Source organism: Terrapene carolina, unplaced genomic scaffold (genome assembly GCF_002925995.2).
Source record: "Terrapene carolina triunguis isolate 2854851 unplaced genomic scaffold, T_m_triunguis-2.0 Scaffold998, whole genome shotgun sequence".
NCBI classification, from domain to species: Eukaryota; Metazoa; Chordata; order Testudines; family Emydidae; genus Terrapene; species Terrapene triunguis.
Window position 1 is genome coordinate 3,165,745 of NW_020665349.1, and position 27,303 is coordinate 3,193,047.

Sequence of the window (27,303 nt, forward strand, 5' to 3'; positions counted from 1 at the left end):
TGTTAGACTATAAGGTGCCACAGGACTCTTTGCTGCTTAATAAGATAGGTTTCAGAGTAGCAGCCGTGTTAGTCTGTATCCGCAAAAAGAACAGGAGTACTTTTGGCACCTTAGAGACTAACAAATTTATTTGAGCATAAGCCTTCGTGGGCTACAGCCCACTTCTTCGGATGCATAGACGGGAACATACAGCAAGAAGATATTTATACATACAGAGAACATGAAAAGGTGGAACTAGCCATACCAACTGTAAGAGGCCAATCAATTAAGATGAGCTATTTTCAGCAGGAGGGAAAAAAAGTTATGAAGTGATAATCAAGGTGGCCCATAGAAGGTGTGAGGATACTTAACATGGGGAAATAGATTCAATTAGTGTAATGACCCAACCATTCCCAGTCTCTGTTCAAACCTAAGTTAATGGTCTCTAATTTGCATATGCCCACGAAAGCTTATGCTCAAATAAATTTGTTAGTCTCTAAGGTGCCACAAGTACTCCTGTTCTTTTGGCTTAATAAGATAGCCTTGCTCCTGCTATGGACAAGAGAGCAGAAGACATACAGCAAAATGGTGTCCCCTGGAACAGAATGCCACTGGAGAATGTGGCAACCCACTGGGAAAAGGGACGTGTCCTAGGACGAGGATTTTCTGGTTCCTCGTGTTAATAGCAGCACAGCATGTTACATATAGGTTGGAACTTGGCACAAATGCAAAGGCCTTGACTCTGGAGGTGATGAAATCTCCCTGCTCATTTACTGTGACATCACCTGTGATGCAAGCAGGGCTGGTGAGTGGGAGAGGCTGTCACATTCAAGGAACACACGTTAGTTTGCCACCCCAGCATGCAGAGCCCCTCTCCCTTCCCCGCCAGCCACAGACGTTTGAGGGGGTGGGGAATCCTAATCTAATGACGTTGAGGCACAAGACCCCTTGGCGGATGACGTGTCCCCGTGACCTGTGGAGTCGCTGAGTGTATTTGAAGAAGGATTCCCCCACACGGGTGTGTTTCAAGATGTTCCTCTTCGCCCGTAAAACCAAGACCCCCATCAGCACCTACACGGACTCCTACAGAGCACCGAACAGCATGAGAAAAACCTTCCAGGAACCTCCGAATACTCTGTGGAAAGAAAATAAGTTTGTGACGGAGGTAAATCTCCCCCCCCTCTCCACCCCCCAGTAGGCAGTGTTATCAGACGCAGGAGCTCAGCTTCTGTAGCGCTCCTAAGCTCTGCCACCATGGAGCTCTTCTGCAACTCAGCTTCTGCGGAGCCCCATAAGCCCTTCAGATGTTGATTTTTATGATGTTTTGGGTGTCCTCATAAAATGGGGGTCTCCCCTTTCCGCTTAGCGTTTTGACTGTGCAGCCGTGCCAGCGTGGTGGTAACAGTATCGCTTTAAACTACCTAAAAGTGCAGCTGGTGAGCGAGAGGCAATCTGTTGTTGTCCTCGCTTATAAATGAGCGCTGGTCACTACTGCTGTGGGAGGGAAATAATAAATGCAGCTACTGTAATGCTTAGATAGCACTTTTCATAAGAGGCCAGTATCGTTCTCTCCATTTTAAGATGGGGAAACTGAGGCACGGCAAGTGATTTGACCAAGGTCACCCAGCAGGTCAGTGGCAGAGAAAGGAACAGCACCCATGTTTCCAGAGGCCCAGTTCACTGCCTGAGCCAGTAGGCCACATTTTCATTTGTTCGTGTTCCTCGGTGCAAGAAGAGCTGCATGCCAGTCCCAAATGGAAAGCGTTCACTAACAACAGTCTGTACTGAAGTCATGGTGTCCTTCGGGCCAGCCATAGCTCTTAGCGGGCAGGGATTTCATTGTTAGCGCTGTGAAGCACCTGGCTGTAGGTGCTATAAAATAATACACAGAGGGAGGTGGTCCATGGAGACTATAGGTCACAACATAAATTCGGCCATACTGGGTCAGACCGATGGTCTAGCTAGCCCAGAATCCTGTCACTGACAGTGGCCGGTGCCAGATGCTTCAGAGGGAATGAACAAACAGGGCCGTTACAGAATGATCCACCCCCTGTCGTCTACTCCCAGCTTCGGGCAGCTGGAGGCTTAGGGGCAGCTGGAGCATGAGGTTGCGTCCCTGACTATCTTGGCTAATAGCCATTGATGGACTCCATGAACTTATTTAATTCTTTTTTGAACCCCGTTATACTTTTGGCCTTCAAAACAGCCCCTGGCAACATGTCCCACGGGTTGACTGTAATGGAATACACCTCTATCCCGATATAACACGAATTCGGATATAACGCGGCAAAGCAGCGCTCTCGGGGGGCGGGGCTGCGCACGCCGGCGGATCAAAGCAAGTTCGATATAACGTGGTTTCACCTATAACGCGGTAAGATTTTTTGGCTCCCGAGGACAGCGTTATATCAGGGTAGAGGTGTATCTCCTGGCCATTTAGATTTCAATGTGACATTGCACGCTGGGCCCTATTGTCTCTATAGACCATAGTTTTATCCAAATTAGGTGCCAAAATTTGGGGGCACTTTTGTTGCAAACCACCTCTGGTTAAAGACACTCCAGAGATCGCAGACTGGACTCTCTTGTCGTGTCTTTCAGTGGATCCTGGTTAGTCTCCGTGGTTCTGAGGCTCTGTGCATGGCCAAACTAGAACTGGCCTGTTGGGGGGTTCCCAGCTGTCGAGGCCTCCACAAGTCATCACAGTAATTTTCTCGTTAGAGAGTTTGAAACATGCCGGGTGAGTTAGAGGTGTGGATGAAAACCCTGCAGAACAGCCTATAAGCAAATGGCTGATGAATTTTTGCCAGCTGGTAACAATGAACATAATATACAAAAGTTCCCCAGCCTCCAGGTTCAGCCTGTTCTCCACAGACATGGTATCTGAGCAGCCAGCCAGCTTCTTTCTCTGTGCATGAACTTTCCACTACAACCCTCTGTGCATCTGTCCTTTGGCTTGGAATATGGTACCCGGCACCCTCTGCTGTCCAGATTGTGGCAGAACTGGTGAATGACCATTAGAAAATGTTTTCGAGCTGAGGTGCAGAGCGAGAGCATCCAAAAAAGGGAGGTTAAACCATCACAAGGAGGCTCTTTTGGGGCAATGCAGGCTCAGCCTGGGCACTTAGCAGTATGGGGCGTATGACACACAGCTAAGCAGCTCTGGTTCTCTCTAGTAGGGGACAGCATTGCATGCACACCCCAGCCAGCTCATTGCAACAGAAGCTCGCTGCAGGCTGAGGAGGAAAGACATGGTGTACTCCAGGAGGTGCTGCCAGCAGCAGCTAATTATTCATTATCTACTTCCCATCGCCAATAATCTAATCACTCCAATTAGTGGGAGGGAGTCATTGGTCATGAAGTGAACATAGCAAAGACTGCGACCGAGAGGCTGGCTCCCAAGCGCCCGAGGCTGAGAGGCGGTGCAGCCCGCTCAGGCAGTCATGGTCAGAAAGATCCAACAAGCCATCCCCTTGGATGGGCGCGGCGGTGGGGATGAGAGAGCTCCGCAGAATGCTGGGGACCTGGCAATGGAAGAAGGGGGGGTCATTTCTGTAACCCCTACGAATGCAGTGTGGTGCTCTGTCTACCTCGGGTGGCCAGGCCATATGGAGGTTTATCAGTCTGCTAGAGCCTGCCAGGGGCTAGAGCTGGGATTTTTAGCTCTAGAAGGCTCAGGTCTGATTCCTGCTGCCAACATCCTAGGCAGGGGGTCACACTGTGTTTTATGGGGATGTGTCTAAGCCAAACCTCATCTCTCCTAACGATCTGACCTCTCTCTCCAGCCAGCCTTTGTACCCTGCTGATTACCAGGTACCTGACTGCCCCCCCCCCGCCTCCATTTAAATGCCCAACAGTCCATGTGTTGTATTATTTCTGAATTACTGCACTTGCTATTAAATCGGTACATGTCTGTATGCATCATAGTCCAATGTACTCCCCTACTGCCACCCTAACCCGTATGCCCCAGCTCACATCCTGCGCTCCTCTCACTGAGATGCCCCTGCTCACTCCTGCATGTCTCAGGCTCCAGGCGGGCCTTGGCCTCTGCTCACTCCTTGGTCTCATAGAATCATAGAATATCAGGGTTGGAAGGGACCTCAGGAGGTCACCTAGTCCAACCCCCTGCTCAAAGCAGGACCAATTCCCAACTAAATCATCCCAGCCAGGGCTTTCTCAAGCCTGACCTTAAAAACCTCTAAGGAAGGAGATTCCACACCTCCCTGGGGAACCCATTCCAGTGCTTCACCACCCTCCTAGTGAAATAGTGTTTCCTAATATCCAACCTAAACCTCCCCCACTGCAACTTGAGACCATTGCTCCTTGTTCTGTCATCAGGTACCACTGAGAACAGTCTAGATCCATCCTCTTTGGAACCCCCTTTCAGATAGTTGAAAGTAGCTATCAAATCCCCCCTCATTCTTCTCTTCTGCAGACTAAACAATCCCAGTTCCCTCAGCCTCTCCTCATAAGTCATGTGCTCCAACCCCCTAATCATTTTCGTTGCTCTTCGCTGGACTCTTTCCAATTTTTCCACATCCTTCTTGTAGTGCGGGGCCCAAAACTGGACACAATACTCCAGATGAGGCCTCACCAATGTTGAATAGAGGGGAATGATCACGTCCCTCAATCTGCTGGCAATGCTCTTACTTATACAGCCCAAAATACCATTGGCCTTCTTGGCAACAAGGGCACACTGTTGACTCATATCCAGCTTCTCGTCCACTGTAACCCCTAGGTCCTTTTCTGCAGAACCGCTGCCTAGCCAGTCACACCACAGAACCGGCTCCTCTGATGTGACTATACACGGGGCCTTTCTCCCCAGCCAGCCAGGGTACATGGGTGCATAGACATCATGCTAGCGAGCACCTTACACGTAATGGGGCAATGGTGAAAGATTTTATCTCAGGGGGCTCTCATAGAGCACGGTGATAGCCCCAGGCAGATGGCAAGAGAGAGACACAGCTGGAGCAATTGTGACTTGGATTTGGAGGTGGCTAGGAACTCACTGAAGGTGGCAGATGAGGGGGAGGAGCGAGGGCGGATTGTGCTCGAGGGAGGGGGCGGAACAGGGTGGGAAGAGGCAGGGCGGGGCGGGGGGGCAGGAAGAGGCGGGTGGGGTGGGGCCTTGGGGGAAGGGGTAGAGTAGGGGCCGGGCCTGGGGCGGAGTGGGGGTCAAGGCCCCCCGGCAGATCAGAAAGTCGGCGCCTCTGTGCCAAGGGGTTGCCTTTGATATTATGGGCAATCGTTTCCCATCTGCCAAAGGACCCTGTTTTGCTACAATCTACTGCCCGAAGGGCTGGATCCGCAGGGATCTCACTTTTAAATTTTAGCTACAATGTGGTTGACCCAACCGACTGTGACATCACTGGTGATGCAAGCAGGGCTGGTGACTGGGGGAGGCGGTCAGATTTGGGAGACAGACTTTTAATTTGCTACAATAGTACAGAGAGCCTTTTTCATAGTCTGACCCCTCAGCGTGGCTTGTGGTGGCCTCCAGAAATTAACTTCAGGCATAAAGCCCTGGCTGGCGCCTGGGGATCACTTGAGACGTAGTTTAGACTGAAGGTGGAATCCCTTCCAAGGACCCATTTGAGAGATGTTCCTCTTTGCTCATAAAACAAAGACGCCGATCAGCACCTATACAGAATCTTACCGACCGCCTTGTACCGTGAAACAGACTTACAGGGAACGGCCACTTACGTTGTGGGAAGAAAACAAGTTTATTACCGAGGTAAATCTCCCACTTCTAAGACTGCTAATCTACAGCCCTGTTAGCTGAAGGACGGGTTCCCGATGGTCTGTGAGCCTGGCACCCAGGGCGTGGACAGCATCAGATGACAGGCCCCCAAACTATGGGGTGCACCTCCCTAGGGGGGCACGGAGGAATGTTTTGGGGGGGATGGCAGGTCCCAGGCCAGCCCCTCCGGGGAGCGGGGAAGGAGCATCACCCAGCCCCACTCCACTCCCAGTCCTGGCCCCAGCCCTGCCCCCAGCCCTGGCCCCAGCCCCACCCCCAGCTGTGGCCCCAGCCCCTTTACCCCTGTCCGTGTCCTAGGGGGCACGGATAGGGGTAAGGGGGGGACGCGATGCTGAAAAATTTGGGGACCACTGACATAAGCTCAGCAGCTTTGGGCTAAATTGGGAGTGGGACAGGAGACTTCCAAACATTTTGAAGGGGGCTGCAGGCCAGAGGGTTATTTTGTGGTTTTTCCCTTAGCGGGAAAGTTGAGGGCCGGGGTACTCTGCTGTCTTTCCAACGAGGCTTGCATCAGAATCCCTTTACCGTAGGCGGCTGTGGGGCTTTTAGATTGCAACCGCTGTGGGTCAGGGACTTTTCTTACTGTGGGCGTGTACAACACCGAGTGCACTGGGGCCTCTAGACCAGGGGTCTCAAACACGCGGCCCGGGGGCCGCATGCGGCCCGCGGGGTTATTTTCTGCGGCCCGCAAGCCCCTCGCAGCCCCCCCGCCCTCTCCCAGTGTTTACCTAGAGCGGCTCCGGCCGGACGTGCACCGGGGGCAGGGCAGGCTCCCTGCCTGCCCTGCCCTGCCCTGCCCTGCCCGGCGCCACTCCGGGAAGAGAGTCAGCGCCCCCAGCTCCCATTGGCCGGGAACGGGGAACCGCGGCCAATGGGAGCTGCTGGGGGTGGTGCCTGAAGCAACAGAAACACACAGCCCCTCCGCCCCCCCCCTTCCCCACGTTCCAGCCTCTTCCCGGAGCAGCGCGGGAGCAGGGCAGACAGGCAGGGAGCCTGCCCTGCAGTGGGAATGAGTGGGCAGAAGGGATGTAGCTGTGGTGTCAGGGATGATACCCTCCGCCTTGTCCCACAGGATCTTCAGTCACCACAGAGATGATGATGCTGATGGTATTTTGCTTTGCAGGAGGGTCTAGAGCAGGGGTCTCAAACTCAAATGACCACGAGGGCCACATGAGGACTAGTACATTGGCCCGAGGGCCGCATTAACTGACACGTCCCCCCCGCCACCCTCGGCCCGGCCCCCACTCCACCCCTTCCATGAGGCCCCGCCTCTTCCCACCCCTTCCCTGCCCCCATTCCAACCCCTTCCCTGAAATCCCCACCCCAACTCTGCCCCCTCCTGCCTCCAGGGGGTGCAGGAGGGGTGTGGGATGTGGCGGGGGCTCAGGGCAGGGAGATGAGGTGTGGGGTGCAGGAGGGGTGAGGGGTACAGCAGGGGTGCAGGGTGCGGCAGGGGGCTCAGGGCAGGGGGTTGGGGTGCAAGAGGAGTGGAGCCAGGATTCTGCTTATTCTGAACTGCTGTGCAGGGCTCTTGTGTATTGTTTAAAGGCTGCTGCTTTCAGCCTTGGCGGAAGGGGTGTCCGCTGGTGAAGTGTGTCCGGTGCTTTGCAAAGATTCCCACGCCCACGCTGAGAATGTTTGGGTGTTGAGGGGAGGGAAGAGGGGGGATGCTTTGGCATGGTCGCATTTTCAGTGGCACCCGTGATTAAAGCCTGCCTGCCTTTCCACAACCCAGAGGCTCCCTGGGAGGCAGGTTGACTCGCTTCCCCTTAAACTGGGTCACAATTGAGCTAAAATCTATCCTCGTCATCTGCAAAAGGGGATGAGATTCCCGTCCTTTGTAAACCACTCTGAGGCTAGGTCTACACTGGGGGGGGGATCAATTTAAGATATGCAAATTCAGCTATGCGAATAGCGTAGCTGAATTCGACGTATCCTATTCGACTTACCCCGCTGTGAGGACGGCGGCAAATCGACCGCCGCGGCTACCCCGTCGACGGCGCTTACTCCTACCTGCGCTGGTGGAGTACGCGCGTCGCTTCGGGGATCGATTGTCGCGTCCCGACGAGACACAATAATTCGATCCCCGAGAGATCGATTTCTACCCGCCGATCCAGGCGGGTAGTGAAGACAAGCCCTCAGATCTACTGATGAAAAATGCGCTATACGAGCTAAGTATCATATTCTTCTTCCACTCACCAAGCCCTTGTCCTGAGGCCAAGCCACACCCTCTCCCTTCAAATTGACAGATCTCTTTTTTCTCTCCTTTTGGGCACTGGGAGGGATCTGACCCTCTTTCATCTCCCCGTCTGTTGGGGTCACCATCGTACAACAGACACACCTGTGGTCAGCTCACCCCACAGAGGGACAAACCCCAGGACCTTTGGTTCCAGCTCAGGTCCCTGGCACCCCAGTTAAAGGAGAAGGTAGTGCTATTACTGGATGGATTCACAACCACTTGAAGCCTTTAAATCAAGACTGGGTGTCTCTTTCTAAAATATATGCTGTAGCTCAACCAGAAGTTATGGGCTTGATGTAGAAATCAGTGGGGGAGATTCTCTGGCCTGTACTACGCACAAGACCAGCCTAGATGATTCTCTGGCCTTTAAATCGATGAATCTGCTAGGGCTTATGGCCCTGATCCTCCAAGATATTTAGGTACCTAATTCCCAGGGAGTTAAGAACCTACATATCTTTGAGGATCTGGGCCTGTATCTTCTGTGGATCTTAAGGCACAAGAAGGAACAATAGCGACATACACGGGCCCAGTTTCATCCAGCAACCGACAGTGGAAACACACATCTGCTGACCTCATGACTTGTCTGCTGTTCCGAGTAACAGACCAGCAATTCCTCCCTTCTTGCATGAATTCTACACAGCAGACATGGTTGACTGGCTGACTCTTGCCCGGTGCTTTTTATGCCTTTGTGGCCAGGCCCAGCTTCGGTCCCTGGCTTGCAGGGCTATTTGCCAGGTGGGGTGGTACATGGAGGTTCTTGGTGGATTTACTGGGGGAGATCTTTGATGGGACTTGAGGTATGGTGCGCTGGTGTCAGTGGAGGGTGTCTGTCTATTTAATGGCTGCTCTTTATTGTAAAGAGGCTGGGGTGGGAGTGCTTTATCTGACAGTACAAAGCATAATAAATAAATGCTTCTAATTGACATCATGCTGGCCGACCCCTCCTCCGACCAGCACTCACACACGACAGCCCTAAAAGGAAACAGAGCCACAGGGCAGAGAGCAAGGGACCAGACCGAAACTGTGACAACATGGGCAGTGGGACGGTTCTCATGGGCCCTGGGGTTAGACGTCGCCTGCGGTCCCCAAGCCAAAAGCCTTTTCCACGCCCCACTCAAATGGGCCCTGCCCGACTCATCCGGCCTTCGGGAAGCACTGCAGTATCATAGCAATCCAGTCTGCTTTCTGGGGCACCTCTTACCCACAATGCTCGCTGCTGCAGAAGGAGCAGGGCGGAGAGGAGCTTAACTTGGAGAGGTGGTTCCCCGGCCAATCTGGGAGGTCACAGGGTGGCTGGTCCTTTATCAGTGAGGGTGGTTCTCTCAGTTCCCACCTGTGACACTAACTCACTTCTCCAGGTGGGGAAAATGGGGCATGTGAGTCAACCAGGCCTGTGGGATAGATGAGGGAGAAGTCTAGGCAGGGGGAGATGGAGGTGTCTGCAGGGAGGTAGGAGACCTTCTGACACTGCGGGGAGACTCCGGCTAGGTAGGGCTGGGAATGGCCTGCCAAAGCCGGGAAAGTCTCCAAGCAGGAAGGCATGGGAGGAGGGAGCAGTGAGCCCAGGAAGGGCTGGTGGGGGAGATGAAAGAGAGCCCTGGAAGGGTGAAAGCTGAGCCCAGAGCGTGGGCAGGAGAGCGTCTGAGCTATTGAAGATGGACCAGCCCCTTTGAAAGTGGGACTGAGCCCTGTTTGAAATGGGTGTTAAAACTCTGTGTTTGGTTTTGGGCTTGTATACCATAGAATCATAGAATATCAGGGTTGGAAGGGTCCTCTGGAGGTCATCTAGTCCAACCCTCTGCTCAAAGCAGGACCAATTCCCAACTAAATCATCCCAGCCAGGGCTTTGTCAAGCCTGACCTTAAAAACCTCTAAGGAAGGAGATTCCACCACCTCCCTGGGGAACCCATTCCAGTGCTTCACCACCCTCCTAGTGAAATAGTGTTTCCTAATATCCAACCTAAACCTCCCCCACTGCAACTTGAGACCATTGCTCCTTGTTCTGTCATCTGGTACCACTGAGAACAGTATAGATCCATCCTCTTTGGAACCCCCTTTCAGATAGTTGAAAGTAGCTATCAAATCCCCCCTCATTCTTCTCTTCTGCAGACTAAACAATCCCAGTTCCCTCAGCATCTCCTCATAAGTCATGTGCTCCAGCCCCCTAATCATTTTTGTTGCCCTCCACTGGACTCTTTCCAATTTTTCCACATCCTTCTTGTAGTGTGGGGCCCAAAACTGGACACAGTACTCCAGATGAGGCCTCACCAATGTTGAATAGAGGGGAATGATCACGTCCCTCGATCTGCTGGCAATGCCCCTACTTATACAGCACAAAATGCCATTAGCCTTCTTGGCAACAAGGGCACACTGTTGACTCATATCCAGCTTCTCGTCCACTGTAACCCCTAGGTCCTTTTCTGCAGAACTGCTACCTAGCCATTCGGTCCCTAGTCTGTAACAGTGAATGGGATTCTTCTGTCCTAAGTGCAGGACTCTGCACTTGTCCTTGTTAAACCTCATCAGGTTTCTTATGGCCCAATCCTCTAATTTGTCTAGATCCCTCTGTATCCTATCCCTACCCTCCAGCGTATCCACCACTCCTCCCAGTTTAGTGTCATCTGCAAGCTTGCTGAGAGTGCAGTCTACACCATCCTCCAGATCATTAATGAAGATATTGAACAAAACTGGCCCCAGGACCGACCCTTGGGGCACTCCGCTTGAAACCGGCTGCCAACTAGACATGGAGCCATGGATCACTACCCGTTGAGCCCGATGATCTACCCAGCTTTCTATCCACCTTATAGTCCATTCATCCAGCCCATACTTCTTTAACTTGCTGGCAAGAATACTGTGGGAGACTGTATCAAAAGCTTTGCTAAAGTCAAGGAATAACACATCCACTGCTTTTCCCTCATCCACAGACCCAGTTATCTCCTCATAGAAGGCAATTAGGTTAGTCAGGCATGACTTGCCCTTGGTGAATCCATGCTGACTGTTCCTGATCACTTTTCTCTCCTCTAAGTGCTTCAGAATTGACTCCTTGAGGACCTGCTCCATGATTTTTCCAGGGACTGAGGTGAAGCTGTATGGGCTGTAGTTCCCCGGATCCTCTTTCTTCCCTTTTTTAAAGATGGACACTACATTAGCCTTTTTCCAGTCATCCGGGACCTCCCCCGATCGTCATGAGTTTTCAAAGATAAGGGGTGGACTTTTTGTTAATGGCTTAGCTGGGCGGGGGGGGAGGGTTTATCACTGAGGGGAAACTGAGGCAGGGATGCTGCAGGGTCACCCATGCCATGAGGGGGCACTCTGGTGGCGACCCTCTCACAGGAAGGTTGCTTTGAAAATGTTTAACAGCCTGAGAGTGCAAAACACCAGACTGTCCGATGCATTTTCACCCCTCTAGCTGAGCATTGCACAAATCCTGACCTAGAGAGAGACCTGCAAACGCCATTTGTTTCCTGCCTCTCTGACGGCCAGCAGATTTCTGAGCCCCACTTGGCGTGATTGCATGGTGGCTCTGGCCCCAGATGTGTCTGAAAGCACCCAGCTCTTACAACGATCACGGTAGCATTACTTCCCCGCTCCACAGTGCCACTCCGACCTCCCCAAGCGCTATAAACATTCATTCATTAAGTTGTGTGCTGAATTAAATGTCATCAGCTTTGCTGCTAATTCTTACATCTCCAGCCAGGCTGTATGTCTGATCCTCTGCGTTTTTGCCATTGAATGCACAGCCAGCTATGCATTCCGTGATCTTGCAGTGAAATTAAAGCATTTGCCATCTTTGTATTCAAAAGAAACCTAGGGAACTGCAGGTCACACCTCCCAGGAGCTCCCCCTCCTGAAGTTATCCATCACCCTCATGTCTCTTTGAAAGGCTGACAGGTATTTTCTGGGTTGGGGCGTGTTTGAGCTCACGTATGTGGCCGCAATAGAGAGGCTGCAGCCTGCAGAAATGGGTCCTGACTTGACGTGCCTCAGCTGCTCCCCCGACCCTGCTTTGTTCTGTGTGTATAGCATGGGCCTGACATGCAGTTATTTGTTTTTGACTGTGCATTGCTCCTGTGTGGGATTCCCACCCTTGTTGATTTGGAGAGGGGAGGGGTTTGATGGCAGGGGACTGGCAGAGGGAAGGAAAGGTTTGCATATAGCCCTTGGTTACAGGACTAGCTATACCAGTCTGCGTTAAGCCCTCCCACCTCTGGAGCAGGTTAGCCAGGTGTGCACGAATTCCTGTTGATGCACCCTGGTGCTGCTGCCCATCCGCATTCGCTACAGAACAAGTTGGAGATTTTCAGGTGGAGACTGGCAGTATTGTCTAGTGGGTAGAGCAGGAGACTTTGAGTTCGGATGCCTGGGTTCTATTCATGGGAGCTCTCCAGTGAGCAGAGCAGGGGACTAGGCACTCAGGACAACTGGTTTCTCTAAACAGCTCGGCTACTGACTTGCTGTTTGACTTTAGGTAAGTCATTTACCCTCACCATGCCTCAGTTTCCCATCTGTAAAGTGGGGATAATAATAATGACCTGCCTTGAGGGTTAATAAATTGCTCCCGAAAGCAAGGGGCTGCTGAGGTGCCCAATGCTGCAGTTCAAAGGAGATTTTAAAATCACTGCAATTGTTTTTGTAAAGGTGGTGTGTCTCTGTACATCCTTAGTTACTGATCGGGCACTCAGCCCTGTACAAGCACTGACAGGCTAGAGGGCCTGAGTGTGTTACATAAGAATGGCCATAATAGGTCAGCCCAATGGTCCGCCTAGCCCAGAATCCTGTCTTCTGACAGTGGCCAATGTCAGGTGCTTCAGAGGGAATGAACAGAACAGGGAATCATCAAGTGACCCATCCCCTGTCGCCCATTCCCAGCTTCTGTCAGTCAGAGGTTTAGGGACACCGGAGCATGGGGTTGCGACCCTGACCATCTTGACTAATAGCCATTGATGGACCTGTCCTTCAGGAACTTACCTAGTTCTTTTTTGAACCCTGTTCTAGTTTCAGCCTTCACAACAACCCCTGGCCATGAGTTCCACAGGCTGACTGTGCGTTGTGTGAAGAAATACTTCCTTTTGTTTGTTTTAAACCTGCCGCCTCTTCATTTCAGTTGGTGACCCCGGTTCTTGTGGTATGAGAAGGGGTAGATCACACTTCCCTATTCACTTTCTCCACACCAGTCACCAGTTTAGAGATTTTTTACGTTCTGTTGAAGCCAACGTTGAGTCTCCCGGAGGTGGCAGGATGGGGCCCCCACTGTACCCGGTCCAGAGAGCGTGCAATGCAAATAAGACCCAACCACTCCGGTTCAAACCGCCATCCCCTGGGCCGCCTGCTGTGCAGGGTGGTGCGTGTCTGTGCATGTTTTTAGTGGATTACGGTTGAAAAGCTTCCGCGAAGTGGGTTGGGAGAGATCTGAGTGTGAGCAACACGGGCTCTTCCTGCGCTCGCTGCGGGGGCCTGGGTTAAAGGGGCATTTCTGGGCGCTTAAGAGGGAGGACGTGGGTGGTCATTTTGCGTGTTCAGTGGGTGACACCCTTGTGGTTGCCGTGCGCCTTGGTATTTCTGAGATCACCCTGCTTACGAGGACAGTGCTTTTATTCCAATTTATATTTCCCTGGCATGGAGATGCCCCCTTCAGCTGAGTGCTGGACAAAGAGACCGTCCCTGCCTCCAAGAGCGCAATAAACAGGACAGACCAAAGGTGGGAAGGGAAATAGACAGGAGTTTGTGTGTTCATGGTACAGCTGGGATTTGAACCAGCTCTTCTAAAGCCTCGTTTGGTGCCTATCCAGTAGGCCACGCTACCCTCCCTCCAGAGGAGACAGTCACATGTTCTTACATCACTTCCAGGGATGGTGAAATGGCACCAGGCTCCATTGTTACGGGACAATATTTTGATGTAGCATCATGTCTTGCGGGATGCCAAAGGAGCACCTACAGTTCCAGTGCACACACACCAATAAGCATTAACCCACGGCATACCAGAGTAGCCCCCAAATATCCAGAACAAGCCAGGTTAGTGGCTGAGTTCTAGTGAGCTTTTAAACTTCCTCTTTGCAGGCACTGGTTCTTGTACAAGTTCATGTGCATAAGACAAATGAACACGTACTCCTGTGTGCATGGACAGTGCCACTGGGAATCCATGAGCGAATGGTAGTGGGGCTGTTTTCTGCCCATGTGACTATTGGTTTTGGGGTAGGACGGGAAGCTAGGAGGGTCTAAATTTTAATCCTGGCAGTACACTGATTCCTCCTTTGGTTTTTGGCTCCAATTCCATCACCTGCAAAAATAAAAGTAGGGAACCTACCTCTACAAAGCACTTTGATACCTATGGATAAAAGCACCATGTTATTGTCAGGTGTTGCCATTATATACTTTGAAGAAGAAGAGCATTCAGATTTGCACACTGAACTAGCTTAGCTACCTCCTACTGGCTGTAACCAGAACTGCTCAGCTGTGTGTCATAGGCCCTATATGACTAACTACTAAAGGTGATTTCCCTTTTACTCAAGTGCAGAGGCTTTCTGAGAATGAGGTTTTCAGCTCTAGCCCTGATCTTGTTGTTACACTCTGGGTGGCCACGGTGATGAGCATATTAACAGTCATGACACGCCTTGATGCCCATGGACTTTCCCCCTTCACTGCAGCCTTGAATTTAATTGGCTTTATCCCAAACACAGAGGAATTTGCAAAGGGCAAGCTGGTATCCTTGCAACATTTAACTGATTTCGTTCCCAACTCTCTGTTGCCTTTAGGGGTTAACGAGGCCCAGAGTGGAAAATCAGGTGAACCAAGCTCAGCTGGAGAAGATGATTAAGCATGCAGTGCAGGATTATTCCTATAAGAACACGATAGAACCAACAGCCTATAGGCCAGAAAAGTATTGGGTAACCAGACCCGAAGGTATTGCTGGATTGTTTAAACCACCTGCCCCACAGCCCAGCTCCCTGTCCCTCTTCTTCCAGCTCGTCCATAGCGTGCTCCCACCCAGTGCTGGGAACTGCACTCAGAGCCCGGGGGTTCCTAAAGAAGAGTGGGCCTCGGGGTGCCGAACAGGGGCAGCTTGGCTGGGTCGCTGGAGGCCGGGAGGCTGCGGTACAAGCAAAGGCCGCCAGGAGCAAGCACAGGTCCCCACCCTGTGCATCCCTACCTGTTCTCCTGCAAGAAACTCGTTTCCCCTCCATACAGACCCTTCCTCCCCAGTGCTCAGCACTGACGGTGGGGAAGCAGCTCTCTCACTGCTGGGCTCCTCATGTGGTTCTCTGCTGCTGATACGCGGGGCCCTCTTTGAGGGAGCAGGCGTGGCCGGTCTGGCCCAGCCACAGACCATTCACAAGTCAGGCCAGGATGCACCCAGCCGCTCCTGGATCCTGGGCCAGCCGGCCTCAGTGCCCAGATTCCAGGTGCAGAGGTCAAAGGATTTGCGCACCCAATTCCCATTAGAACGAATGGGATTCCAGCAGCCAGACCTCCGGGGGTGCTTTGGAAAGTCTCAGCCCTAGAGTCCAGGACCATCGAAACCCCACCAGCCCTGCTGAGGTTGCACCAGTTCCTCTGAGGCCTCCCCTTCCCCATGATGCACGCCCATTGCACGGTGCTCCCCTCCCCCTCTACCTGATTACAAGCTCCCCTCCTCCACCCACCCCCACCTTCTGCCTCCATATTACTACGGCACAGAGTGGGAGGGGACAGGGAAGAGGAGCGCGCCTGGGGAAGCCAGCAGCCCGGCTGGCATGGAGTCAAGGCGGCTAGCTAAGCTCCCCTGTTCTCTCTGAAGAGCCCCAGGTTGGTCCACTTGTCTCTGCTCGCCTCCCAGCTGGTCCTTCACTCTGCCACCAGGAGGGAAGGGCAAATGGGACTGTCTGTGGGCACCTGTACGCCTGCTCCTGCCACCCCAGGGGCACCAGAGAAGGGACAGCAGCCTGCATGTACTTGAAGGGTATAACCATCAAGCAGCAGGAAAGGACTCTGGGAACTGGGAACGATGGGATGGAATTACCTGAAGGAGGGTTTAGGCTGAACAGCAGGAAAAGCCCCCAGACGGGGCGGGACGTACCAGGCTGTGGAATCGTCTCCCGGGGGAAGGGTGGGACCCTCATTGCCGGGGACATGTCAACGGAACCGGGCACAGCCCCAGAGCCCAGTGTGCGGAGATAGGCTATGGCCATTTTCACTTCCTGCCCAGTCCAGGTTTGACCTATTTGCTTGGCAGCCGGGGCGCTGCCCCCGGACCCCGCAGTGTGGCAGATGGGGGTTCCACCATGGGACTGCCCTTCCCTGGCTTCTCCGGGTGCTGGGTCAGTGCTGTCTCCCCTGGCTTGGGAGGTTCATCTTCGTCCTAGAAATGGGAAGAGAAGCAAGGGGTAGTGGGGAGGGAGGGAAGCTGATTTTTAAAAAACCCCAGCGTGGTTCCTCTCTCCCTCTGGCCCTCACGGCCAGGCTAGCAACACCCTGGAGAGGTGCAGTTACTTGGCTCCCTGGGACACTCCCTTGGCACCTCACCCCTGCTGCTGACGCACCAAAAGGGCTGTTTTAAAGCACGAGGCTGTTGGAGCTTGCTGTTGCACCTAGGCCAAGAGTTTCCACTACAGGAGTCCAATGTTAGGCCCCTAAATCCTTATTTAAGCTCCTGATTTTCCAAAGTGCTGGGCTCCCACTGACGTCAGCTTCACGCCACTCACTTACGTGCCTAAATAAGGCCCTCGGAGGCTGGCTCTAGGCGCCTATTGTTGCAAATCTTGCTCTAGTTTCTCCGGCCCTGCTCACCGCATCAACCCTGGTCCAGCGGCACTGTCCGCTGCTGTTCTCGAAGCCTGCTGCTGAGTGGCAGGCCAACAGCAGAGCACGTGCTATTCAGAAGTCCACATTTGACTCAGTTCTCACACAGCAGTGCCAGAGAGACTACCGTTATTTAGAATAAGAAATGAGTGCAGCATTAGCTGGTGCCCCACTGTCTATTTTTGCAGTGCCTTCCAGCCCCCAATGTAACCACCTGATGCGCAAACTCTGCCCAGGGCACACTTAACCCACCACTGCACAGCAGCCACCTCTGGTGAGGCACACAGCTGCTGTGTAACAATGTACGGGGATACTAGACCACAGTGGAGGATGGGAAGTGAGGAAGAATCCACTTGACACTGAAGAGAGACTTCAGGTGGGCAGAATGCATTCCCTGAGTTGCAATTTGGCCAGTGCCAGAGGATCTTAAAAGGGTATGAGGGGTCAGGGTCTCAGCTGTATGTCCCATCCAAAAGAGGGCACCTCCAGCATCCCAGAATCCCTTGCACCATGCTGTGGAACTGATTAATGTCTAATTCCAGTGGGGATGGTGGCACCTACTGAGGCACCAGCACTGGTCCCGCCAGCATTCTGGGATTCCCCGGCGCACACTCGACAGGCTGGAGCTGAGTTAGTTTGGATGGCGGGGCTGTTTGCCTTGGGTTTTGTTAAGGACCCCAGCTCCCGCCCAGCAGCGTTGGCTAGCTACACGTTAATCGGTTTGCTGGGGCCAAAAGGGCGAATGTGATCCTGGGCTGCATAAGCGTGAGAGGAGTGAGTAGGGGAAAGGAGGTGATTTGGCCTCTGTTTACAGCACTGGTGAGACCAGTATTGGAACCCTGGGTCCGGCTCTGGTGCCCACATGGTGAAAAGGGTTTTGAAAACTCAGACGGGTGCTGCAAAAAGCCACAAAAACGATTCAAGGGTTGGGCGGGGGGAGGGGAAGGAAGCCTGACTGTGAAAGACTGCTTAGCTTATCGACAAGAAGATGAAGAGGTGACTTGATTTACCGTGTCTAAGCACCTTCCCTGGGAGAAAATACCCGTCACTCAAGGGCGCTTTAATCTAGCGGAGTCAGGCAGAACAAGCAGCAGAAGCTGGAAGGTAAAGCCAGACAAATTCCAATTAGAAATGACACTTTTTAACAGTGAGGGCGGTTAACCATTGGAACAAACTACCAAAGGCAGGGGTGGGTTCTCCATTGCTTCACGTCCTCCCATCAAGACGGGTGCCTTTCTGGAAGAGATGCTTTAAGTGATTGGGCTCAATACCAGGGGGAACTGGGTGAAATTCTCCAGCCCATGGAATAGAGGAGGTCAGACTAGATGGTCTAAGGGTCCTTTTTGGCCTTGACGTGTAGGACTCTGCGAATCCCGTTGTTCTTCCTCCCTGGTAGGAAATGTTTGTCTGTTTGTCCGTTTACATTTCAGAAAAGTACAATCCAGTTTTTGTCAGCGGAGACAAGTACGCAACGTGGAGGACAGGCCCCTACAACAGCGCGGGGTGGAATAAATATACCACTTACCTCCCCAGGCTTCCAAAGGTAAATCCTGGACCTCCAGAATGCGCCTGCTTCTCGTCCCTAGGCGGGGTGCGGCGGATGAGCAGGGAAGGGGCTATGCTTTCAAAGCGGCCTGTGGGGTGTCAGCCCGTGTGACTCCTCCTACAGCTAGCTCCTTCTCCACTCTTTGCTTTGCAAATTTTACCCTTAATCACCCAGGTCAAAATCCAGTATAATACTTCTTTGCACTTGCATAGCGCCTTCCAGCAGGGCATCCCCAACCGCGCAACACTGCAGAATGGAGTCAGTCCCCCTGCACGCTAAGCGAAGTCCTGGCTTCGTCTGGCTCCAGGCCATCCTCCCGAAGGAAGCGAGGAGTTGCTCCAGCTACAAGCAGACTTTCCCCCCTCCATAGGGAGAGCTGTGTTTTCAGAGACAGGGTTCAGACACGGCAAATATCCGTAGCTAGGACCTGTGCAAAGGCGGTGGGTATAAGAGGCCAGGGGAGGCTAAGCCTTCCCAACCAGCCAGCCCGCCGCCTTTGGAGCATGCGCTCCACCCCAAGGCCCCGCTCCCGCTTGTCCTCTTCCCAGCCCCACGCTGCCGGCATGGAGGCCTCGTGGGAGAGGGTGAAGAGGTGCACGCAAGCGGTGGGCAGACCGCCGACTCAGTTGGCCGACTGGTGGGCAGGCGCAGGGGCCTGGGGAAGGGGGTGAAGAGGCACAAGCAGTAGGCACGGGGGGGAATCTTTGGGAGGAGCCCGAGTGGGGCCCCGGGATGGGGCGTGGGTGGGGCTTCGGGGGGAGGAGACTGCTCAGGGGTGGGCCTCGGGGCAGGGCCACAGTCCGGGCACACGCATCCTCCCCAAACGTGGCTGTGTCTGTGCTGTTTTCATGGCACGTGTGCTGTGTAGTTCTGTGCAATAGAAACAGAAGACAACGGTCAAGGTAACTCTGGGTTCGGTGGAGTCTGGAATGTCTCAGGTGTGGGCCCAGTTCCCAGTGGCCAAGCGTCCGCCACGTCAGAAAAGCCACCGGCTCACTACGCAGCATCGACGCTGGCGGTCTCGGCAGAGAGGCCAAGGCAAGGATGGCGCCTGCTCTCACCTCCCACGGGCAAGGGCAGGGCAGGGTGAGGGAAGCTTGCGCTTTCGCTGCCCGGGCTGTTCCTGATCCAGAGACAAACAGGGGGCTTTGCACGTTTGCTGGACATACATGAAGGCTCTGAAATCTTTCCTTGCAGGAAGCAGGGATGGAGACCATTCTCCGCGGGATGCCCATGGAATATCCGCCGAAACCCGACCGGCTCAATAATTACGGTAATTGTACTGGGTCCTCCTATAACCTTGCCTCGAGAGAGCGGGGATTCCAGGAGAGCCAGTGGGGGAGATTTTAATCCATACAATGCCTCGCAGGCTGGAAACGGACGGCGTCCCGCAAGGAGCAGCGGGTAGATATTTCCTTGGGAGGTTTTTATGTGCAGCATTTCTGGGTCCCTTCAGCTGCAAAAGGCTAGGAAGCCCCATGAGCCATTCTGGAGCAGAAGCTCTGCTGTCGCTGCCGTCTGGGGCTGTGAAGGCGATGCCAGGACTTGCCAATTAACTGCCCCCAACTCAGCTACCTCCGTTCCCCTACTCTCCAACCCCACAAGGCAGCTCATGGTCAGGAACCCCTGAGGTTACCAGGGTTCCTGAGGCTGTGAAGGTGCCTCCTCCCTGCGGCTGCTGGGAGTGGGGCACGGTGGGCTTGGCTGATCCCCGCCGCTGGTAGCTTATGGTACTGCTGAGTCTCTTCATCCTGGATGATGTTGGGGGCTTTCTTAAAGGGCCACTCCCCTTGGGAAATGTTGTGGAGGGCTTCCAATCCCTTGTGCATTGACCCACCTGCCCAGGTCACCAGTGGGGCCTTTCTGCACCAAAGCATGGGTGGAGGGATAGCTCAGTGGTTTGAGCGTTAGCCTGCTAAACCCAGGGTTGTGAGTTCGAGCCTCGAGGGGGCCATTTGGGGCAAAATCAGTACTTGGTCCTGCTAGTGAAGGCAAGGGGCTGGACTCAAGGACTTTTCAAGGTCCCTTCCAGCTCTATGAGATATCTCCATATATTATTATAAACCTCTGCAGCTAGAGCTAAAGAAGCAATTCAGTAGCTGGCCCCAGTAGTAGATTGTTGTCCTGTACACGGCCACTACAGGGAGACGTGGCATGTGCATGCGCACACAAGCATGGAATCCTTGCTCTAGTCACTAGCCCACCCCCCCGTTTGGATTCTGCAACTCCTTGGTTGCTCTGGTTTTGCCCTAGTTGCCACGGGCGCTGTACCCAGAACGCTTGAGGGCCAGGCTCTCCGTCTAGGGCGGTGAATGTCCGGTTTCCCCTCCCCCACCTTTTTGGCTCCTCTTGTTTCAGAAAGGGAAGTGGTGGTCAACATGCTGAACAGCTTATCCCGCAGCCAGCTCCCCTCCGTCCAGAACCGTTCCACCATCCCCGGGAGAAAGCCCTTCCAAGGCTACTACAGCCCCTGCACCGGGCGCCACTACTGCCTGCGCGGGATGGATTACTACGTGGACGGCGCCCCCTGCAACGAGAGGCAGCTCAATCAGCTCGTGGAGAAGATTGTAAGGTTCGGAGGGTTACGCAGTGCACATAACACTTCCCTCTCGGGGCAGAGCAGAATCCAGCCCCGTCCTTCCTCGTTGCTCCTGCAGGGCTCACGGGGGTCAGAACTCGGGCCCCGATCCTGCCCGTCGCACGCAAAGCTCCCCTGGGCGGACGGAGAGTTTGGCATGCAGGATCGGGCCCTCGTTTCCGGCAGATGGGCATTGCGGGGCAAAGAGCAGGCCCGGTGCTGGGGAAAGGAAAGGCAGCGTTCAGGGAAACACGGGTGTTCTCGGCCCTGCCCTTCACTGTCGCCCCGGGCCCAGACAACTGAACATCATTGAAAGATGATCAGGAGAGGCCAGGGCGTGTAGGAGGAGAGGCTGAGGTGGGGATCAGTGCAGAGAAAGCAGGGCCCTTCCAAGCCCCTTTGCAAAGGATCGACACCTTTGCCCCACCTCCAGGCGCACCCCCCATCTCCTCCCATCCTGCCCCAGGGTAAGATCCCCGTCTCACTCGTTCTTCTCCCAGTATTGCCAGCCCCAAATGTTCAAAAATCATGAGTCAGGCTCGCCAAAAATCACGAGATTGGCTTTAAAATCGTGAGATGATGTAAAAAGAATAGATTGGGTGTCCTTTTGATTTGCTTTCTGCTTTTGAGCCTTTGGGGCGCACTGGGGTCACATTTTGATGCTTTCTCCGTAGCCCTTACGTTTTTCTTTAAGAATGAAGGCTGAAGTCATCACATATCCACCTGATTCCAGGAGCTGGGGCTTTAAGGAACCCAGTAATTATCCTGAGACTCATGACAAAATCTTGAGAGTTGGCAGCACTCTGGCACCTGTCCCCTTTCTCAGTCCGTTGGGTTTTCCCTGGGCGGTGTTTTCATTTCTCATTCCCCTTTGCCTCCCTGCTCTCTCTGCCTCCCCCACCCCTCCCTTTCCCAGTTCTCTCCTCCTCCTTTTTCCTTCCCCCGGTGCGCTGCCCCTCCGTCCCCCGCCCACACCCCAGTGCCCTCCTCCCTCTCCACCCAACTGGGTGAGCAGTTGTCAGTGAGCCCAAGCTGAAGTCACTAGAACTCTTTGCTTGAGTAGCCAGCAGCAGCCCTGCAGCTCCCCAGGACAGGGCTGCGAGCCAGGTACATCCCCTCCGGCACCGCAGAGGTAAGAGCAATACCGTAAAGAGGGATATATCTATACACAAGCGTGGCCGAAGGCTCTGTAGCCACAGAGGCAAGGGCAGTGAGGAGAAGAGTCAGGGTGACACCTTCAGCACAGGAGTTGAGAGCAATCCTGGCAAATACAGGCCAGGACACCCAAATAGTCAAAGCTCTGGGTCCTTGGGGTGCTGGAGCAATGGGCAATATGAAGAGGACTGACTCACGGAGTTAGTGACTGACGGGCAGGCGGAGAGGTTGCAGTAGCAGCTCTGGGCATTATTTTGCTTTGGATCCGAGAGGCTGCCCAGAGGAACCCACTCCAGGGCGTGGGCCGTCTCTCTGTCTCGGGGTTTATAAAGTGCCCATCACCCATGGGGTCCAGCCACACAGAAATTGCAGTTTTTACGAAGCGGGTTTCTGAACCTGTTTCATGCAACCAATGCAATCTCTGTGGGCAGATGCCCTCAAACCGATTGGAGAGCGGCCGATACACAGTCTGCTTCACTCAGTTTGCTCAGGAGCCAGTGTGGTTAAAGTGGTGCTGCTCCTGGGTGCAGACCATCCCAAAGCCCCAGCCCTGCCTTGCCTTCGGGGTCACAGCCTCGCTGCTGGGGAGCAGCAGGCAATCTTCTAGCCCTCTTAGGATAGCGCTGTAGCCCCACTGCTGCCCATTGAAAACCCCTCCGTCTCCAGGAGCAGTGCTCCTAGCATCACCTCTCTCTGTGGAGGAGAGAGCTGTAGCAGCCTTAACTCGGAGCTGAGGAGCCCAGAGATCTGGTTTTCCCTGCAGTTAAAGTCTGGGTGCTTGGCACCGCTAAAACCTGCCCCTGGGACGTTAGTCCCTGTGCTGTGGACAGACCTCTCCCTGTCATTACTACTCCACCCCAGAGTCCTACCACCGCCACTTGCGTCTCTGACGCTGCTGACGCCACCATGCCCCACTTGTGGGGAGGGAGGAAGGATCTTTCCCACGTACGCTCACTGCCCACCAAAACGAGAGGGAGCAGAGAGGAGCGAGCCCGGCCGCCTGTTGCTATCGCTAACCATCCCCTTGCGTTTCTTTCAGGAATATCCCATACTGCGGCTGCAGCCGAGAGACGATGGACTATGCACCTTTGCACAGCCCGCCGCAATCTTTCCCATATATGAACCTTAAGTAAGAAAGTTAAAGCCGGGTTCAGTGGTGGGGGAAGGGCACTGTGGCTCTAGAAAATCATGTCTTACACTGGGGAGAACAGGAAACTCACAACAGTCTTGGACTTTCCCCAGAGGCTAGAACTTCCCTCATTTGGGTTTCAAGTGAATCGTGACAAATGACTGCATGTATTATGGTAGCCCCTGGAATACAGAGAGATTAAGTGACTTGCCAAAGGTCACAGAGCAAGTGGCAGAGTTTGCAGGGTGGGAGGAGCTTATTTTTAAGGGACAGCACCATGCTTTTATTCATGGTACAAAATAATGAAGGAGTGTAAGGGACCAAACAAAGGAGGAGTGTTTGCTCTGCCCACCTTGGGGTCCTAGCCTGACAGCAAGAGAAGCAGTTAGCAAAAGGGTTGCAAGAGGTCACCTTGATGTAAAACAAATCCTGCCGGGGGCCGGGAGCCTTGGATGGTGACTTGGGCCCAGGACCAGCAGAGCGAGTCCCCAGAACTATAAATGTAACTAGGAGTGTTTAAAGGAGACCTAAAAACAGTTGCTTAGATGGGTTTGTTGCCTTTTTGCTGTAATGCTTTCATTAGTTGTACTATACTTCACCTCCCCAGTTCCCCAGCTGCAAAACAGGGGTAGCCACTGCCTGGTAGCCTTCTCGACCTGGGCAGGGGTGTGAGGGTTTATTTACTAGTTAATTATCAGAGGGGTAGCCGTGTTAGTCTGAATCTGTAAAAAGCAACAGAGGGTCCTGTGGCACCTTTAAGACTAACAGAAGTATTGGGAGCATAAGCTTTCGTGGGTAAGAACCTCACTTCTTCAGATGCAAGTAAGAAGTGAGGTTCTTACCCACGAAAGCTTATGCTCCCAATACTTCTGTTAGTCTTAAAGGTGCCACAGGACCCTCTGTTGCTTTTTACTAGTTAATGCTTATATGGTTATTTAAATTAAATTACATATAAATTAATGGAGATATCCCATCTCCTAGAACTGGAAGGGACCTTGAAAGGTCATCAAGTCCAGCCCCCTGCCTTCACTAGCAGGACCAAGTACTGATTTTGCCCCAGATCCCTAAGTGGCCCCCTCAAGGATTGAACTCACAACCCTGGGTTTAGCAGGCCAATGCTCAAACCACTGAGCTATCCCTCCCCCTTTGAAATCATAAAACCCCACGTAAGTATTCGAAACCCCTGCAGGCTCACAACACTACTGAGATAGGGCGGCCATCGCTTGGGATTTGTTTTTGTGCCATTTTTAACAGGTTTCCATGTCTAGTCTTTGCGGCACTAGCTTTTGTTATCATCATCATCTGCCCAGAGCCCTAGTTATCCAGTGTCCCTGTTTCCATAGTGTAACCGTGGGTCACAACTGAGGATGCCACATTCAGGATGAACTGCTTAGAAATAGGGCAAACACAACCCAAAACTGGTGGTGATTCTTTCATAAGATCTACCAAACCAGCCACAAAAGTAAACTCCTGTTTCACCACACTGGCTAACAAGAAAACATAAAGGCAGTTTCCTCAGGCATTCCAGTTCTTATATCACCACCAAAAACAAAAAAACCACTGGATTCAGAGATGAGTGGTTCTTTACAACCAGTCTCATCAAATAATAGGTTCTTCTGATCCCAAAGGACCAGCCCCACACCCAGGTCAATATATAATTTAGATCTTACCCAAAAATCAAGCTGGTGCCAATCCTTTAGTATCTAAAATCTAAAGGTTTATTTATAAAAAGAAAGAAAGAAAGGTGAGAGCTAAAATTGGTTAAAGGAATCAGTTACATCCAGTAATGGCAAAGTTCTTGGTTCAGGCTTGTAGCAGTGATAGACTAAACTGCAGGTTCAAATCAAATCTCTTGAATACATCCACTGCTTGGATGGGTCATTCAGTCCTTTGTTCAGCGCTTCAGTTTGTAGCAAGGTTCCTCCAGAGGCAAGAAGCAGGATTGAAGACAAAATGGAGGGGTTGCCAGGGCCTTTTATAGCTTTTGCCATGTGGAGGGCATCCCATTGTTCTTACTGTGGAAAATTACAGCAACAAGATGGAGTTTGGAGTCACCTGGGCAAGTCACATGTTCATGCCCAATTTTCCTCAGTCATTGCAGGAAGCCATTACCCGCGCTCCAGACAGCACGTTTACATGACAGTCCACTCAGGGTAGATGAGCGTCTCCCATGGTCCATTGTCAACCAAGTGTTTCTTGATGAGCCACTTAATTTGAATAGTCCCTCCAAGATGTGCTGGCTAGCTACCTTGTGGGCGTTACCCCAGGAGCAAACATTTGAAATCCAAGCATAGAGCCAACACTTATAACTTCACATACAAAAATGATACATGCATACAGATAGCACAATCATAACCAGAAAATCATAACCTTTTCATAGACACCTCACTCAGCAACCTTTGTACAAGATTTGCTGCAAATATATAACAGTGATTGCAACCATGATCTATATGGTCATATTTTAACCAGATAACGTCACACCATAGCATGCTGTGGTGTGTCCTGGTTGTGTCCTTCACCCATTCCTCTGGCAGCGCCTCTTAATCACTGCCCCCTTTACTTTTAGGATCCTGCCACTGAGAAGGCAACGATCACCAGGAACCGGCCTTGGGAGGAGGGCCTGTTTAACTAGATTTAGCCTTGCTGTTGTAGGCCCTATTCAACCCCAAGCAGCCCAAAATCAGGGGTCAAGCCCCCAAAATTGTGAGATTTTAAAAAAAATCATAAATGTTCTTATTTGCATTCTGATTTCAGAGCCTTTAAAATCCACTCGGGTCACATATTCAAACTTCTCTCTGCAACCAGGAGGGCTAGAAACTGACTTATTTTTTTAAAAACAGATTTTCATGTAATCACATGACTCCAGGAGCTGGGGCTTTAAGGAAAGCACCAAAATAGTGCAAGCATTAGCAACAGTGTTCACATGCATGGGGAAGAATCATTTTAGCTAAAATTGGGATTGAAAATGGTTCTCCAATGCTGGCGAAGGTAGAACAAACCTTTAGTTCAGTGGTGGGCAGCCTGTGGCCCGCGGGCCACACGTGGCCCGTCAGGGTAATCCGCTGGCGGGCCACAAGACAGTGTTACATTGACCATCCACAGGCACGGCCGCCGGCAGCTCCCAGTGGCTGCAGTTCGCTGTTCCCAGCCAATGGGAGCTGCGGGAAGCGGCGCAGGCTGGCCACTGCTTCCCGCAGCTCCCATTGGCCGGGAATGGCGAACCTCAGCCACTGGGAGCTGCGGGCAGCCGTGCCTACAGACGGTCAATGTAACATTGTCTCGCGGCCCGCCAGTGGATTACTGCAGGTTGCCCACCACTGCTTTATTTCATCTTCCTGTTGTTTGTATTCATCTCACCGCAGACAAAAGATAGGCACCAGCGTGGGCTAGTTAGCTAGGCGGAGAGGTAGTCTCTGGGGTTTTCCCAGAACCCCCGAGCACGTCACGTCCCTCCCACTGGCTCCCATGTGCCTTTTAGCCCCTTGTCTCTCACCTGCCACACCCATCTGCCAGAGACCCCACTGACCAGGCCACCTCCCTCCCCAAATCCCAGGACCAGGCATTCGATATGGGGCAGAAAAACGGTGAACCTGTGGAAGCATCGCTCTGCAGTGAATCAGCCAAGAGAATGGCTCCCAAAGCTTGCCCTTTGCAATCTCCCTGGAATCTCCTAATGAGCACCAGTAGGAAGTGGATTACCAAGGACCCTCCTGCGTGGGTGAGGCTTACGATCCATCGGTTTTTCCTCCTTTCCCAGGTGGGACACGAGTCACTTCCAGAAGGCTGGCGGGCCGCAGAAGGATAACTACGTCATCCATCCCGAGTTTGTGTCGGAGTCCTACCCCACTTCGCCGTGCTGGTAGAGAACAGAGTCGGGCTTCCATTAAAATGGGTCTTGCCAACCTTCATGTGTTCGTTCCTTAGGGTGCCGTCGGTGAAACATCCCCGCCCCCCAGCGGCAGCATCGGACAAGGGGCAAAGGGAGCTAAGAGGAGGGTGGAAACCTACCTTGCTGGGCAGCTGCTTAGCCCTCCCCCAAGCCTCTGCATGGCTGGCAGCTTTGCTGCTCAAGATGGTTGGGCAGGAAAAGGGATTAGGGTCTTCCCCTTGCCTGAGGGAGGCCGGAGGCTCCAGCTCCCCCGGCAAT

At 52.9% G+C, this 27,303-nt stretch overlaps 1 protein-coding gene across 1 annotated transcript; it reads left to right on the forward strand.

Moving 5' to 3' along the window:
- The first annotated feature begins 1,009 nt into the window (after positions 1 to 1,009).
- Positions 1,010 to 27,019, forward strand: CUNH9orf24 (chromosome unknown C9orf24 homolog). The gene is made up of 7 exons (XM_026661285.1): positions 1,010 to 1,144; positions 14,726 to 14,873; positions 18,179 to 18,291; positions 19,492 to 19,567; positions 20,653 to 20,866; positions 23,067 to 23,156; positions 26,914 to 27,019. The coding sequence occupies exons 1-7, from the start codon at positions 1,010 to 1,012 to the stop codon at positions 27,017 to 27,019; spliced, it is 882 nt and encodes a 293-aa protein (XP_026517070.1).
- Positions 27,020 to 27,303: the final 284 nt, after the last annotated feature.